Source organism: Diabrotica virgifera, chromosome 8 (genome assembly GCF_917563875.1).
Source record: "Diabrotica virgifera virgifera chromosome 8, PGI_DIABVI_V3a".
Classification (NCBI taxonomy): Eukaryota; Metazoa; Arthropoda; class Insecta; order Coleoptera; family Chrysomelidae; genus Diabrotica; species Diabrotica virgifera.
The window spans coordinates 104,548,953-104,567,173 of NC_065450.1; the positions used below are offsets into that span (position 1 = coordinate 104,548,953).

General features: G+C 34.5%; 1 protein-coding gene across 5 annotated transcripts in view; it reads right to left on the bottom strand.

Annotated features, from left to right (window-relative positions):
• LOC114341469 (helix-loop-helix protein 13) overlaps positions 1-18,221 on the bottom strand; it is a 170,860-nt gene that overhangs the window by 84,925 nt on the left and 67,714 nt on the right. For 3 of the 5 annotated variants that reach the window (XM_050658183.1, XM_050658182.1, XM_050658181.1), the window contains exon 3: positions 11,455-11,584. In XM_050658183.1, coding sequence (XP_050514140.1) covers positions 11,455-11,584 — 130 coding nt within the window. The remainder of the gene's footprint in view (positions 1-11,454; positions 11,585-18,221) is intronic. The other 2 variants (XM_050658185.1, XM_050658184.1) reach the window with 1 other exon arrangement.

The following is an 18,221-nucleotide window of genomic DNA, read 5'->3' on the forward strand; positions in this document are numbered from 1 at the left end:
AGAAAGATTAATGCAACGACATTATTTTTAATCTGACCACTACACGTATCTGAATAAAATTTTACTTCGGTTTTTCCATAAAGCAAGTGTGTTAAAAAATGATTAAGGCAAATAGCAAGTTGTTTTGGCTGATTCTCTGTTACCATGTCATGCACCGGGAGGTTAAAGCTCAACAGCTGCCTCTTGTGGAAAGAAACTAAGGTTGTAAGGTAAGGGGTAGGCAGGCACTGTTTCAAGCCAAATGCATAAACTCCATTCGATTGATTTTCTTTAACAATTGCTTTGTCTTGAATTTTCTGCTCATAAGCAAATTGGGCCATGCTATGATGTTCGTCTCTTTCGGCTATTAATTGGATTTTAGTTTCTCCTTCTGAGGACAATTTAATTTGTATATTAACATTGTCACGTTTGTGACGTGTGCTGCTTTGGTTTTTTAAAAGCTAAACCTAAATCACGAAAGATTTTAGTGTAAATAGGTAGGCAAGCAGAAGATGCTCGTCCTTCCTTATACAAATCAAACATTTTTAAAATAGTCAAATTCGACGGTAATTTTTTTTATTAGTTCGATTTCGACAATAGTGGCTCTCGTAAGTGGGAAATGACAAAATATATCTGCTTTAGATTGTAAATTAGTCATAAAATGTCGTGATGTAATAACTATAAATATTATAGTTATAATATAAATATAATATAAATATAGTTATTATATAAATCATAACCAGTTATGCACAGTGGCCAGAGTGGACCAAAAGACGTCAACTCGAGTTAACCTGTTTAGCACAGTAAACGATTATTGGTCATAACTGGGCAGGTCACTTTAACCGTTTATTTCCTAAGATATTATTTTATTAAGTTTTTAGGTAAGTCGACTTAATCTAAATAGTACATCAATTTCAAAGATGGACAAAGATACACATACGTATAACTTTGGCTAGAGTCCGCTCACAGCTTAACAACTTATTTACAACATCTGAGAAGTCATTCTGCACCCATTGGTGCACTTAACCCATTTTGGCAAAAAATCGACTTAACCACTTATTCACTGGAGTAACAAATTTATTTTTGCTACATATCCGATCCATCACCATTTGATTTGTACTAATAGAATGCACTAATGTCTTGTATTTTGTTTATTCTTTTGCTTCATCCGATGGATTTTTTATCTTGTAGTCTCACATTTAAAATAACCGTATCCATATTTCGTTGCGTAATCTTGCGTCTGTGGATTGTTTTTACTGTAAAGGTCAAGGTTTTGATGCGCATGAATTTTGCGTAAGTATATTAATACTGACCGTATGCATTATAATTCTTTTGTTTCTAATCTTTTTTATAAAGTTTAGTCTTTATAACAAAGACTGCATTCTAAGTACTTTTGATTCCTGTAATATTTAATTCCGCAGTCTGCGTGTCTGAAATTATATTTGGTACCACCTCTTTGTCTGTATCTTCGAGATTAATGGTATAACGCTGGTATGGGCCTCTGGTATTAGGAGAATTTAATAAGTATCATGTTTTCATTCCGGTTCTGACATTTAGTCAACAATGTACAAAGATAGGTCTTACTATAATGAAAATTTTAACGATAGGTATACTCAAATGTTAAATACTAAAAAACAGACTACTATAATAATAAAATAGAAATTCAGTGTAACACTAGTGCTTTTATTGTCAAAAATTGTAAGGTACTGCATGCATTTTATAAATTACAATTTATACTGTCAAATAAGTAAACCATTTAATTCGTTAATATCAATTTAATCAAAAATAGCCAAGAACTCTTTAGGAAAAATGATAACAACATATAGCGAACATTCGGATATAAAGCCAGGTATCCATTTATGTTCACGAACTTCTCGCCTGCCCGCTCCTGCAACTGCTCCAACGGATACGGCAAACGGCATGAGCTACTCTACATATAAACCGCCACCGATTAGAGCGCTGGGAGGGAGCGCGCACCGTTGCACGCTCCGGAAGCTCGAACCTATCCACTATGTGGAGCAGTTGCAGGAGCACATAGCGCAAGAGGAGTGCGAACATAGTGAATACATGCCTTTAAAGCATGTAGCTTTCGGTAGAACAGCTAGAGGAACGTGATTAAGATGCCAGCGAGCCCAAGAAAATCCTGCAAGCAGGGCTCGGAGATGTTCTCAAGAAGAATGGAGATGACCCTGAGACATTCCATTTTCAATCAGCAGAAAAAAAAAGTATTAAAGATGATTGAAGAAACTTCTAAGAAAATCGATGAAATTTCTACAAAAAATAATGAGAAATTTAAAACAGTTTCTACAAAGATCGAAGAAACTTAAAAAAAAATGACGAAAAATTCAAAATTGTTGCTTAAAGATTCGACAAAGTTTGTCGACAGAACAACGAGAAATTTGAAGAAGTTTCTAGAACATTCGATAAGAGACAGAAAAATATAGACGATGTAGAAGAGAAGATCAATCAATTAGAGAACATAATAACCAATACGAAAGTTCTACCACCAGTTAATGCATTAGTTTTAGACGTAGAAGAGCAGATCAAAGAATTAGAGAGCATGATAACCAATATGAAAGTGCTACCACAAGTTAATGTAGTAGTTTTAGATCCTGTAGTAAAAGAAGAATCACCGAGAGGCGAAACGTCGCATCATATATGAGATTCAAATTCCACCATTTGATGGGAAGTCTTCTTGGTCCATATACCTTAAGCAATTTGAAGCTATTGCGACCGCAAATCATTGGACCGAACAAGAAAAGGCTATTTCCATGACTGCTGTTCTACGCAGTGATGTTGCAGATAAATTAAGGTCACATCTTAAGGGTCAACAAAAATGTTACCAGATCTTGTTCAATAATCTGCAAAGACACTATGAAGATCCCCTCTACACTTGTATACTCTTGCAAATATACAAAGATCTTGTATACAACAAGTATACAAAGCACAACTGAGAAGTAGATTTCAATGAGCAAGTGAGAATCTAAAATACTTTGAAGCAGATGTTGCGTGTGTGGTGATGTTGGCTTATCAAGAGGCACCAGACATAATTTTGGAAGAATTTGCTGTGGATACCTTTTACCAGATACCAGAGAAGCTTTACGACTAGCAAGAGCGAAATTTTTAGAAGAAGCGCTCGTTATTACCTTAAAGCACGAAGCGACTAGTCAAGCTTCACAAAATACTCGAGTACTAACCGCGAAAAAAGTCGAGAAACAAAATGATGAACGTTTGGAGAAAATGGTACGGAAAGCGGTTCGTAACACGATACCGAAGAGACGAGCGAAAAGAGCTGGTAGAGTTTATTCCAATAAAATTGTCAATATGATTTCCAACATCCGAAACGGATAAGGAACCAGAAGAAGAAGAAGAATAAAAGTTCGTTCAAATACAGATGCTCCCATAAGACGTTCATGCGGTGAGAGTTGTAATCACCGGCTTAAAGTAGAGGAACGACTTTGCCCTGTGAGAAGAACCACCGTCATCAATGATCAATGGCAGTCTCAACAGTTACAAGACACACAAGCAGATGATTCATGTATAAAAAGAGTATTAGATTGGATGCGTCGAGGTGAGAAAGCTACTTGGCAGGACATCAGTGCATGTAGTCTAAAAGTCAAGGCATACTGGAGCCAATGGAATTGCCTGGTACTAAAAGGTGATCTTCTGTAGAGAACCTTTGAGAACGGGTATGGTATAAAATCTAAGCTTCAGTTGGTTGTATTTAAAAGTAAAGTGTCAGATGTATTGTGTCAGTTGTATGACGGCGCATCAGGTGGACACTTTGGTATTACGAAAAATTTGCAAATGATTCAAGAACGGTCATATTGGGGAAACTGTAAAGATGATGAACCGAGATGGTGCCTGAAATGTACAAGAAGTGATGGTCCACTTGGTAAAAAGAGAGCCACATGAAACAGTACAATGTTGGTGGTCCTATGTAAAGAGTAGCAACCGACATTGCAGGTCCATTTCCAGAAACATATGCTGGAAATAAATATATCCTAGTAGCTATGGATTATTTTACGAAATGGACCGAGGTATATGCGTTACCAAATCATGAAGCTGCTACCGTTGCGGAGGTACTTGTTAAGGAATTTTTCAGCCGATTTGGTGTTCCTTGGAGATCCACTCCGACCGAGGGCGAAACTTTGAGCCAACTCTTTTCCAAAACGTTTGAAATTGCTTGGTGTCAATAAGACCAGAACGACAACCCTGCATCCTCAATCAGATGGTATGGTCGAGAGGATGAACCGAAATCTAAGAGTAAACACTTATCCAAAGTTTTACCTGAACATCAGAGAGATTGGGAACAGCACATTCATTTATTCCTAATGGCCTACCGCTCGGCTGTTGGGGTCTACGTCTACAGGTCAGACCCCAACCTACCTGATGGGTCGTGAAGTTCGTTTGCCCTGCGATTTAGAGCTTGGCTGCAGACCTTCCGAAGAACATGTTGCAGTCGAAGAATTTGTCGACCGCCTGAAGTTACGAATGAACTACATTCATGAACTTGCCGGATAATACATCCAGATAGCAAGTGACAGAATGAAAGATCAATATGATTTTCGATGAAACTACAAAAAAAATGGGAAGGTCCGTATGAAGTAAGAAGAAAATAAATATGATATACCGAATTAAGAAGTTGCCAAACGGTAAACCAAAAGTTGTTCACATAAATCGTCTTGCACCATATGCTGGCTCAAATGAAACGGAAGAAGCACGAGCCCTCCAACATGAAATAAAAGATGCCGGATATATAAGTTTAAGAAATTTACGTCAAATTACTCAGAAAGAAAGAGTACTAAATTCGGCGTGACCAGGAAGTTTAGCAAGATGTGTTTAGAATTCCAGAAAACGTCTCTCTAGCCCACTGTGTTGCTCAAGACCTCGAGATGACTAAAGGAATCTCGTCTCGAAACCTCGGATTTTTGTGCAGTAAGATGAATCATTATGCAACTTTTTGCATTCGATTCGAGAGAGTGTCACTTTGAAAATGCATTTTCAAAGTGCATCTCGAAGAGATGGGAAATGAAAAATTTAGAACTCAGGAAATTTTGTCGGAGATGAGTTCAATTTTTATACTTGAAGGTTTTGGAGGTCACTGAATACAAATTTCATGACGGCGATGATCTCTGAGGTACATGGTACCCAGGGTAGAACTCGTCGCCTGGGACGATCGAATAATTAGCGAAATGAAGATTTAATTGAAAAACTGAAAAATATATGTTCAATATTTTTTAAAAATCTATCGAATGACACTAAACACGACCCCACCACTCCACCCCCTGGAGGTGGTGTAGGGGTAACTTTAAAACCGTAAATAGAAACCCCATTTTTATTGCAGATTTGGATTGCTTACGTAGAAATAAGCAACTTTTATTACAAGGAAAAATCCATTTATCTTGATACCATGATATAGTATCTAGTACAGAGTACCAAAAACCAAAAAATACGTATTTAATATTTTTAAGAACCTATTGAACAACATCGAACACGACCCTCCACTCTACACCCTGGAGGTGGGGTGTTTTTATCGCAGAGTTGGATTCCTTACGTTAAAATAAGTAACTTTTATTAGAGACATTTTTTCGAATTATGGATGGATGGCGCTCTAATCGGAAAAAAATCTATTTATTAGTGCCATCTATCAACAATTCTAAAAAATGTTTCAGATAAATGTTACTTATCTTTTCACGAGGAATCCAAATCTGCAATAAACATGGGGATTCCTATTTGATTTTAAAGATACCCCCATCCCACCTCCAGGGGATAGAGTGGAGGGTCGTGTTTGATGTTATTCGATAGGTTCTTGAAAAATATTAAACACATATTTTTTGGTTTTGTGTGTTGGAAGTGTATTTCTCGAGATATTAGACCATTTCTATAATTTACCTATGATATCACGATAAATCATTTTTTCCGATTATAGCGTCATCTATCCACAATTCGAAAAAATGTCTCGAATAAAAGTTGCTTATTTTTACGTAAGCAATCCAAATCTGCAATACTAAATGGGGGTTTCCATTTAATATTTTAAGGTTAGGTACCCCTACCCCACCACCAGGGTGTAAAGTGGGGGGAGGGTGGTCGTGTTTAGTGTCATTTCGATAGATTTTTGAAAAATATTGAACACGTATTTTTCAGTTTTTCGATCCAATCTTTATTTAGCGAATTATTTGATCGTCCCGCGAATTATTCGATCGTCCCAGGCTACGAGTTCAACCCTGGGCACCAGGTACCTCGGAGACTATCGCCGTCATAAAATTCGTATTCAGTTACCTCCACCCCTATTTATAAAAATTGAACTCATTTGCTTGAATATTTCCTGACTTCTAAATTTTTCATGTTCATCACTTCGAGATGCACTTTGAAAATTCATTTTTTCATGAACAAAAATTTTTGCTGGACATCAATTTAGTTCACAAAATTGTCTGACACTCTCTCGAATCGAATGCAAAAAGTTGCATGACGATTGATCTTACTGCACAAAATTCGTAGGTTTAATGCTTCGTTGCCTCGCCTACGTATTCAATAGAAAGTTCGGTCGCTTGGACCGAAAGTTAAGAAATCAGCAGCCTAAAGTTGGAAGAGTACTGCGATTAGCGATTAGAAGATAGGCTTCGATATTTGCTGTACATAATATATGGTGACCAGGAAGTTTTATACAGATACGCCAAGTTGAGAGAAAATATGGCGTGCTATAACTAATTTGAAGAAAATCGTGTGTAATTATTAGAGACTGGAAAATATGCACTAAAAAATGTCTAAAATATGCATGCAATATGCATTTTAAAACAAGCTGAATATGCACAATTAACATGCAAATATGCATTTATATATGCACTTATTTTTATATGAATAATTTTATGGTTTACGTTAAATACATAAATAAATAAAAAATAATAAAAATAAATAAATAGGTTTGAATTTAAACCAAATTGTATTATTATTTCTTAATATATTTTTTTAACTTCAGGTTTTGTGACAAATAAAACGGCAAAATATTTTATTTTGACCACAAGATAAATAAGAGTACAATAAAATAAATGTACATATTTTTATTGTTACAATATTGATTCATATTTTCTAAACTAATATTATAAAAAGAGTACAATAAAACAAATTTACATATTTTTATTGTTACAATAAATAATCATATATTGATTCATATTTTCTAAACTAATATTATGTCTTCTATCTGTTAATATTTGTTTATAGGCAGAAAAAGATCTCTCAACGTCACAAGATGTAATTGGGGCATATTTAAACTTTGCTATTAGAGACGGATCCATATTAATATTTTCATCGAAGTTTCCAAAATTGATTATATTATTTATTGAACGCAATAAAGTGAAACCCTCATTTTTGTTTAAAACGTCATCAAGTTTATCTTTAATTTTTACTCCAATTTCCCCATTCAGATTTGTTATTTTCTGTTTAACCGAATCAACAATAGACATACTATTGTGAAGACATAAATTTTGAGCCTCTAATTTTGTAATTGAACTTTCAATGATATCGAAATTCGATTTTATATACAACAATTGATTTTTAATAGACTTTTCTTTAAAAATATTTTGACAGTTATCAATAGCGGTACAAGTCGGATCAAAACTTGAAATAACGCTTTTGATGTCGTCGTAGTGTTCAGATAAAAATATAGCACTTTTAAGCCAAGTTCCCCATCTGGTTAATACTGGTTCTGGTGGTAAAGGAATATCGGGAAGCATCTCCCTATATACCTGTACACGTAGTGGTGCTTTCAGAAATACTTTTTTTACATTATTTATTAAGGTGTTTACATTGGGAAATTCAATTCTAACTTTCTCTGCAACTCTGTTTAGGCCGTGCGCCAAACATGTACAGTGAATTAAATTAGGGAAAAAGATTTTAAGATTGGATGCAGCTTTCATCATATATGAGGCGGCATCACTAAGCATTAATAATATTTTTTCAAATGGTACTTGATCAGGTAAAAAAAAATTTGTTAGGGATTCGTTAACAAATCTAGCTATTGTAGCATAGTTTGTTTTTTCCAAACATTTTACACTAATTAAGTATGAGTTTTTAAAATCGCCAGAGTCGTTAAGAACTCCAACAATTAGATTCGCAATTTGTCGACCCTTTGTATCCGTTGTTTCGTCGACGGAAATCCAAAGATATTCGGCTTTTAACTGATTTTTAATACTCGTCATCACATCTTTGTAACATGCACTGACATATTTTTTCCGAAGAGTTGAAGAACTTGGTATTTGAGCTGGTTTATCTTTAATCTTGCAATAAGTTTTTAAAAAGTTTTGACACGATTTATGTTCTAACTTGTGCAGAGGGATATTGCAGTTCAAAAAAAAATGGCATAAATCCTTTGCAAAGGTTTCTTGCCCAACTGACGTATTCTGAATCTGCAAACTGTTCTGTAGAATCTGCTGGCGAGGTTTATTATCATTTTTTGATAGCTTAGTTTGGTGAAGTGAAGTTTTTATGTGTTGAACTACTTGGAATTTCTTTTGACATGGAATCTGGAATATAATGATAATGATGTTTTAGATGTTTTCGTAAATAGATACCTACATTAAAATGATCAAACTTTTTAAACCTCCCCCAATTTTTTTTTATTTCTCAAAGTGAAATTGAAATCGTCAAACAATAAAGTACAGTCAGTGTACCGTAGTATACAGGGTGGGCCACTCTCAACACCTCGCTCTGTATAAGCCAAACCGTTGCGAACTTTAAAAAACAGTTTTTGAAGAAATGGGACGGTTTGTCATTTTAGAATAGACAGACACATAGATGTGCAAAGAAGTTTGATAAGTTTAAAAATCTATTGAAGTGGAGAACTTACCTTTTTATCACAAATGGTGCAAAACATACTTTCACTGTCGATAACTTTTAGATGATTGTTACTTCCAATCCAACTTCTGAGAAGACTTGATTTTTCCCTTGCTACTTTAGGCATTTTCACAATAATAATAAAATGATTTTTTTACACAGTATAGTCAATAACTTGCAATCACAAAAGTTGAATAATCGGCGATTGATTTAAGACTAACCATTCATAAAATAAAATAATCTATCCTACCCTTAAAATGCTTAAAATTTCGTTTTGGTTGGTTTTCCCAGAATAATTCATAGTTGGCCGACACCAGCAGAAAGTACAGGTAATATTTGTAATGTTATTCAAAATATAATCGGTATTTACTTAGGTAATTTGTAAATTCTGAGAAGTCTATAAATCTTAAATATCCGGATAATGATACCTGCAGCTATAAATAACGCCCATTATGTTTATGGGTACAACAACAAAGGAGCTTAACAGCAAAATATTTACTTTCACATTTTATTTTAATGGATGTTGATGTTACTAATATATACCTTATTTTTAAATGGGGTAGAGTAAATTCCCATCAAAATATGCATTTATATGCTCTTAAATCTCCAAATATGCAAGGCATATGCATTTATGAAAAACATGAGAAATATGCAGCATATATATGCATATGCATTTTGCATATAATCCAGTCTTTAGTAATTATGATACCAGAAATCTGGCTTTAACAAAAATAGGCCATACACTAAAAAAACTGGATTGGAAGATTGGAAGAGAAGTTGCTTGAATAGATCTTCAGAGAAACCGGTATACGAATTACTGTGTGGTGCATTAACCCGAGGATGTCGTACCCTTCAAAGACAGTAGCCTGTTATTTCTTCTTGAAAGGTGTATGCAGAGCTGGAAATTCCTGTAGATTCCGCCATCCTGAGCCTTCATCTAGAGTTGATGATCGGGACGCTGAGATTTTAAGGTGAGCAATGTGACGAAAGAGTTGATTTCGACCGACCTCGGTAACAGTTGCAACTCTACCATGATTCACTTAAGTATAGATCTTTCTCGGCGTGGCTGAAGGCGAGATCATGCGGGACTAGAGACAAGCGGAACCTTCTGGAAAATAACCTATTAACTTAAAATAGCGCGTCCTTATTAGAATTAGTTAGTTTAGTGTGAATTTTTATAGTTTTTATTATATTTATTTATTTAGATGTTACAGTAGTCCGAAATTAGTGAATCTTTGTGTTGACTTGTTTTATTAATTTCGGTGTAATTAAATGACTTCCTCTTTCTTTTTTTACTAAGTTTACTTTTACTTTCCATAAGTCGTTTTTATTTACTGATATACACATTTCTGTTCTTGTATTTAGTGCCTCCTGTAAAGGTCGCTAAGTTGGCTAACAGGTTTATTCAATAGAATTATGGAAGTTGGACAAATACCAGATGAATGAAGAACCAGTATATTAGTACCTGTTTGCAAAAACAAAGGAGATATACAACAATGCACAAACTACAGGGACATAAAACTACTTAGTCACACCGTGAAAATATGGGAAAAAGTAATTGATAGACATGAAGAAACCGAAATATCCAATAATCAATTTGGATTTATGCAGGGCAGACCAACCACAGTGAGTTGATGGAAAAATACAGGAATAAAGAAACAAACGCTATATTGTATTCATTGATCTTGAGAAAGCATATGATAGAGCTTCTCGAGGAAGTCTGTGGTGGATACTGAATAAGAAAGGAGTCCCCAGTGAAAATGTAAAGATTATAAGAGATATGTGTGAGGAAGTAACAACTAGTGTTAGGACAGGTGTGGGAGAGACTGATAAATTTCATTTGAAAGTAGAATTGCACCAAGGCTCGGTGCTTAGTCCTTATTTATTCTCATTAGTTTTAGATCAGATTACAGCGACAAGATAACATTCCCTGGTGCTTAATGTATGCTGATGATGTGGTGTTGGTGGGAAATAGTGAAAGCGACTTCGAACAAAAACTGTAACAGTGGAGACAAGCTCTTGAGAAAAAGGTTTAAAACTTAGTAGGACAAAGACAGAGTATTTGGAATGTTCGTTTAAAGATCGAGTTACTATATCTTTGGATGGTGAAATGATTGTAAAAATTGAGATTTTTAAATATCTAGGATCAGTATTACAGAGTAATGGAGAAATACATGGAGATGCATGTAACAGAAATATGAGTGGATGGATGATGTGGAAGGAAGCGAGTGGTGTGTTCTGTGACAGAAAAATTCCAATGAAGCTGAAGGGAAAATTCTACAAAACAGCCATATGACCCAATATAAAAACTTATGGAGAAATACAATTAGGGGAGCCGACCCCGTATAGCGTTAATGGCAAAGAGAATGATGATGGTGTTGCTTGAATTATGTATTTATTTTCTGTTTGTAAATACTTTTTTTTTATTTTTTTATCAAGTTTTGCATCATCCTTTTTATTTCAAGTGTGCTTGATATAATGATAAACATTATTAAACTTATAATAAAATATGCAAATGTTATACACAATGGAATAGCCGAAAACTATCTAATACAGTTACTATAAATAATACCTACAACATTCAGAAGAAAATAAAAATGTGCAACACAACTAGCAATGAATCACATATCAAGACAGGTGTACCCGGTGGGTCCAATAGCAGACCTCAGCATCCTTTTTCGCTCCCTGATGTTGGCGGCGTGTCTCTGGACCCTGTAAGGGGAAGATCCGTAGTAGTCACCTGAACTGGAAAGAGTACCTGCGCATTGACCATCTGAAAACAATAAAAAATATATTTCAAAAATATTTAAGCATGTTTAAAATGTGAATATTTGATCAAATTAATATACACTAACCGGCAGAGAAAACGGGCACCCCAAAAAATGGGTCATTTTAATGTCTTGTATTTCCTAAACCTGATGTCCGATTTAAGTAATTTTTTTAATATGTTATAGCCTTATTCTTTATCAATATCGCTGTAACAATATTGTTGCTAGACAGGTACATTGTCATTGTATACAGAATACAGGGTGTACGAATCAAACTGTGTTTTTTTCTCAAACTTTGGAACACCCTGTGGAATGTTCTAGCTTTTATAAAATACTAAAATTAAAACCCAACTATAGCCACAGATTTTCCTAACATTCTGTTTTTTTATTCATTCGCTTATGTTGGATAATAAAAAAGTTAGGCACTTTAACAACTACCCCTGTTTTTCGTCAATACAGGGTGTTTTTCAATAAGTACGGCAAGCTTTAAGGGGTAATTCTGCATGATAAAATAATGACAGTTTACTTTATAAACTTATGCCCGCAAATACTTCGTTTCTGAGATAGGGGGTGTTGAAATTGTTCTTACAAACTGACGATTTATTTATTGCTCTAAAACGGTTTGTGATATGCAAATGAAATTTGGTAGATTTTAAGAGCTAGTTATTGCGCATTTTTTGGCATACACTTGAGAATTTTATATTCACCATTGGCGTGCATACGGGATATATCTAAAATATGTATACCCGTATGCACGCCAATGGTGAATATAAAATTCTTAATTGTATGCCAGAAAATGCGCAATAACTACCTCTTAAAATCTACCAAATTTCATTTGCATATCACAAACCGTTTTAGAGAAATAAATAAATCGTCAGTTTGTAAGAACAATTTCAACACCCCCTATCTCGGAAACGAAGCATTTGCGGGCATACGTTTATAAAGCAAACTGTCATTTTTTATCATGCAGAATTACCCCTTAAAGTTTGCCGTACTTATTTAAAAACACCCTGTATTAACGAAAAACAGTGGTAGTTGTTAAAGTGCTTAACTTTTTTATTATCCAACATAAGCGAATGAATCAAAAAACAGAATGTTAAGAAAACCTGAGGCTATAGTTTGGTTATAATTTCAGTATTTTATAAAAGCTACAACATTTCACAGGGTGTTCCAAAGTTTGAGAAAAAGACACAGTTTGATTCGTACACCCTGTATACAATGACAATGTACCTGTCTAGCAACAATATTATTACAGCGATATTGACAAAGAATAAGGCTATAACATATTAAAAAAATTACTTAAATCGGACATCAGGTTTAGGAAATACAAGACATTAAAAATGACCCATTTTTGGGGTGCCCTTTTTCTCTGCCGGTGAGTGTATTTGATCAAATATCTTGTTACGAGAACACCATAATTAACTCTGTATTTGGCGTTTCTGCTTTCAGAACACAAGTTGTTTTTATAGTAAGTAAAGTGGAAAGGATTTAAATATTTGTGGTTAACAAAACCTCCGGCAAGGACACTTCTAGCTCTATCCCATAGTGTCTTACCATCGATTTCTCGAAGTGTTTTCATCTCTGCGGTTTCTAGCATTCTTTTTGTCCTTTTTGTATCAGGTCGTGTTTCTGCCGCGTATGTCATATTTTCATATGTCTGATAATTGTTTTGTAAATTCTGCCTTTCACTTCTTTCCCGATATTTTTATTTCTCCATATTCTTTCATTCAGAGAGCCTGCGGTTCTGTTTGCTTTATTCACCTGATCTTTCACTTCTGTTTCGAGCTTTCCGTAGCTAAATAGTGTGATGCCCAGATATCCAAACTCCATGACTTGTTCTATTATCTGACCCTCCAGCTCTAATTTACACCTTTTATCTAGTGTTAGAAGTAATAATTAAAAAAAGAGAAAAAAAAACATCAGTGTTTTGTGATATCAGTTAAGGAAACAGTGTTACAGAGTTACAGTTAAGAAAACAGAAAAATATCGTCTAATAACAAGACAAGAGAAGAAAACAATATTAGGTAATGGCAAACATGCAACAAGCAGTGGAAGTGCAAATGGACAAAGGAATCAGACGTTTGAGTTGGATTAAATCCATTTTCTCGAAAATGGGACACTCTGGAGATAAATATCGAAACAGGTCGACTTTTATTTAAATTATAATATATTGGCATATACATCATACTAGTGACATCATCCAACTGGGCGTGATGACGAAATCGATGATTTTTTTTAAATAAAAATCGGGGTCGTGTGATAGCTCATTCGAAAGGTTATTCAATGCTCTACTCACTAATAGATATAAACATTAACATAATTATTTATACAGGGTGCCCAAAATTTTTTTTAATTAAATTAATTGAGACAAAAATAAGAATTTTTTTTTATTATAACACCTGTACGATGTATGCATACTGCTATCTAGTCACAAATGACCAATTATCAGTTATTCTCTGACCTAACTTAATAACAAATACTTAAATCTAAGGGCATACCCTATGGCTTACTCTTATTATATCTATCAACTAATGCACTACAATTAACATGCAATAACATCACAGCACTATGCTCTGCTTTTTACACTAAACTGTTACACATTTACACTAACTCAAATGGTTTTGTCCTCATGAGTCTTCTCTTTAGTTCAGTGTTGTCAAGAAGCTGGATTGCCTCGACATTCACATGACTATGCAGCCTCTGCTCGTGACTTGCTGCTGTTCTCTTGATTACTTCGGTCACAGTTTCCATACCCAGGTCCTGGTGGAGGTTGCTGTTACGGATATACCAAGGAGCATCAACAATGTTCCTCAGTACTTTGTTTTAAAATCTCTGGATAATATGTAGGTTACTAGCTTTGGTACAGCCCCAGAGTTGGCACCCATATACCTATACTGGCCTCAGTACTTGTTTATAAATGGATAATTTACTATGAATGGATAATGTTGAATTTTTTCCAATCATCCAATACAATTTCTTATACCTCATATCTAGCTCCCCTCTTTTCTTTTTGACATGGACTTTCCAGCGCAGTCTCGCGTCTAGGGTGATGCCCAAGTATTTTGCTGATGTTGCATAAGGAACTTGGGTATCATTTATTCTAACTGGGAAATTTTCTATTTTTTTATTTGTGAAGTTAATGTGTGCCGATTTAGACTCATTTAATTTTATTCGCCATTTTCTGGTCCAGGTATGTATTGTATTTACTGAGAGTTGCAACTTATCAGTCGCTTCTTCACTAGTGTCTGCTATCGCTAGTATAGCTGTATCATCAGCGAAGGTGGCAATAGTGTTCTGTTCTAGTTCTGGAATGTCACACGTATACAATAGGTACAGGATCGGACCTAATACGCTCCCTTGTGGCACGCCAGCTTTGATCTCCCTTAAATCGGTGTACACTTCTTCTTGTTTAACTCTGAAATATCTATTCGCAATGTATGATTCTAGATTTCCGAATACTGTTTAGGCATGAACGTTCTTAGTTTATAGTTTAAACCCTCATGCCAGACTTTATCACATGCCTGTGCTACGTCCAAGAAGATTGTAGAGCAGACTTTCTTTTCTTCTAATGTTTTTTCTATTATATTCGTTATTCGGTGAACTTGATCTATAGTGGAATGTTTATTTCTGAAACCAAATTGATGATTTGGTATAAGTTTTTTTCTTTCTATTATTGGTTTTAATCTTTTCAATAGGAGTTTTTCAAATAATTTTGACACCGCCAGAAGGAGTGATATTGGTCGATACGATGTCACTTCATTAGGAGGTTTACCTGGTTTAGCGATCATAATGACTTCGGCTACTTTCCAGAGTCTCGGAACATATCTCAATCTAAAAGCAGCATTTATTAGGTTTGTCAGCTTAACTATGGCTTTTATTGGGAGATTTTTTAATAGTTCTCCTGTTATGAGATCATATCCTGGAGCTTTCTTAGGATTTATATTCTCTCTTATCTCTGTTGATACTTCTCTAACTGATGTCACCGTTATTCTTTCTTCCGTTTGGAACGGTTCTTCCCATCTCAGTTATTCACCATCATTGTCGTTGGATTTGAACGTGCTTTCTAAATGATCTGCAAATCTTTCTGCTTTCTGTTCGTTACTTGTAGCCCAGTTTCCGTTTTCCAACTTGATAGGGGGATAATGAATAATTGGTCTCTTCATTCTTTTAGTTGCCTTCCATAACGAATATTCTGTGTTCTAGTCAGCTGTTAAATTAGTTAAGAAAGAATCAATTGTTGAATTTTTTATATTCTGTATCTCCCTTTTTAGTTTTTGTGTAGCATTATTTAGACTAGTTTTGTCTCGTGGAGCTCTGTATTGCTGCCATTTTTTTCTTAACTTTCTTTTTTCTAATATCAGTTCTCTGATTTCTTTTGGATAATTGTTCCCTTTTGTTCAGGGAGTTACTGTGGGAGTATTTTCCCAAGCTACCTGTTGGATAGTTCTTATAAAATATTCTAATTCGTCATCAAGTTGCCTGGTGTTTCTCAATGGCACAGCAAGATTAATTTTGTGTTCAATGTTTATTTTGAAGCTCTCCCAGTCAGTTTTTTTATTAGTCAATATTGGATTGAACTCTTTTTTGATTACTGTATCACTCATAGTTAAAATTATCGGTGAGTGATCAGAGTTCATGTCGCAGCCATCATTGATATCCAGATAGTTAGCTGAGATATTTTTGTAAATAAAGAAATCTATCAGGTCTGAAATTTTGTTCCTATCGGTAGGCCAGTATGTTGGTCTACCAGTAGATATTACTTCACCCTTTTGTTCTTTAACAGCTGACAATAGTTCTTTTCTAAGCAGATAAGTCTCATTGTATACCGGGTGTAACTATGATAGTGTGTTTTTTCCTCAAAGTTTGGAACACCCTGTGGAATATTCTAGAGTATACAAAATATTGAAATTAAAACACAACTGTAGCTTTAGACTTTCTTCGTATTCTGCTTTTTGATTCATTTGCTTATGTTGGATAATAAAACAGTTAGGTACTTTAACAACTAGTAACGTTCTTCATCAATACACGGTGTTTCTAAATAAGTGCGACCAACTTTAAGGGCAATTCTGCATAGAAAATAATGACGTTTGCTTTATAAACATATGCCCGCAAATGCTTCGTTTCCAAAATACGGGATGTTGAATTTTTTCTTACAAACTGACGATTTATATATTGCTCTAAAACCGGTTGAGATATGCAAATGAAATTTAGTAGGTTTTAAGTTATTGCGCATTTTATTGCGCATTTATGCGCAATAAAAAGTTATTGCGCATTTTATGCCATACAATTAAGAATTTTATATTCACTATTGGCGTACATACTGGTTATATGACCGGGTAATATGACAAGTATGCACGCCAATGGTGAATATAAAAATCTTATTTGTATGTCAGAAAATGCCCAATAACTACCCCTTAAAACCTACCAAATTTCATTTGCATATCTCAACCGGTTTTAGAGCAATAAATAAATCGACAGTTTGTAAGAAAAAATTCAACATCCCCTATCTCGGAAAACGGTCAACGATCATTAGTTTTTCATGCAGAATTATCCCTTAAAGTTTGTCGCACTTATTTAGAAACACCCTGTATTGACGAAGAACGTTGCTAGTTGTTAAAGTACCTAACTTTTTTATTATCCAACATAAGAGAATGAATCAAAAAGCAAAATGTTAGGTAAGCCTAAGGCTACAGTTGAGTTTTAATTTTAATATTTTATATAATATGCTAGAATCTTACACAGGGTGGAAGATTCCAAACTATGAGAAAAAAACACACTATAATTGTTACACCCGGTATACAATGACACTTACATAATTAGGAACAATATTATTACATCGATATATATATATATATATATATATATATATATATATATATATATATATATATATATATATATATCGATTCTTGAAGAATAAAGCTATAACATATTAAAAAAAGCACTAAAATCGGATAACAGGTTTAGGAAATACGAGACATCAAAAATGTCCCATTTTTAAGATGGGGCGTTAATTTTGATGCTTAGTGTATTAAGCTGGAATAGCCACCTGTTTCTCTGAAGGGGATGAAGCAATAAATTTTTAAAAATGTATAAACATTCTCAATTTCTTTGCAACACGAAAACGCAGCAGCTGCATAATACTATGGTCAAATCTGAGAGTGGAGGAAGAGTTTATACCGGTTTCGGGGTTGTTTCCCCCTCATCAGTAGTCCCATATCCTCTTTCCTCAGATTCTTCCACGTACCACATTTTGGGCCTTTCCGAATTGCAAAGAAAGAAATGTCACGGATGAACTAGGCCATCTACCGAAAAACAAAGTAAGTTATCAATCGAAGTGACACAGAAAACGACAATAAATATCGTTTCCATACCACCAGATTGACAACAGGTGGAATACTTTCTTTGGTTAAATAAATAATAAATTTTTAATTTGCGTAATAAATTAGCAATAAAATAGCAAAAAAATATGGGGTAAGTCTCATAGCTCCCTTATGAAATGGCTATTCTAGCTTTATAGACATACCTGATGTCCCATTTAACGAAAATGTTAACATTATGTCACATAGCTCTGTAACCAAAGCACTTAGACCTAATTTTTTTTAATGTTGTTCTATTTCCTTGTGGCATTTTTATAATTAC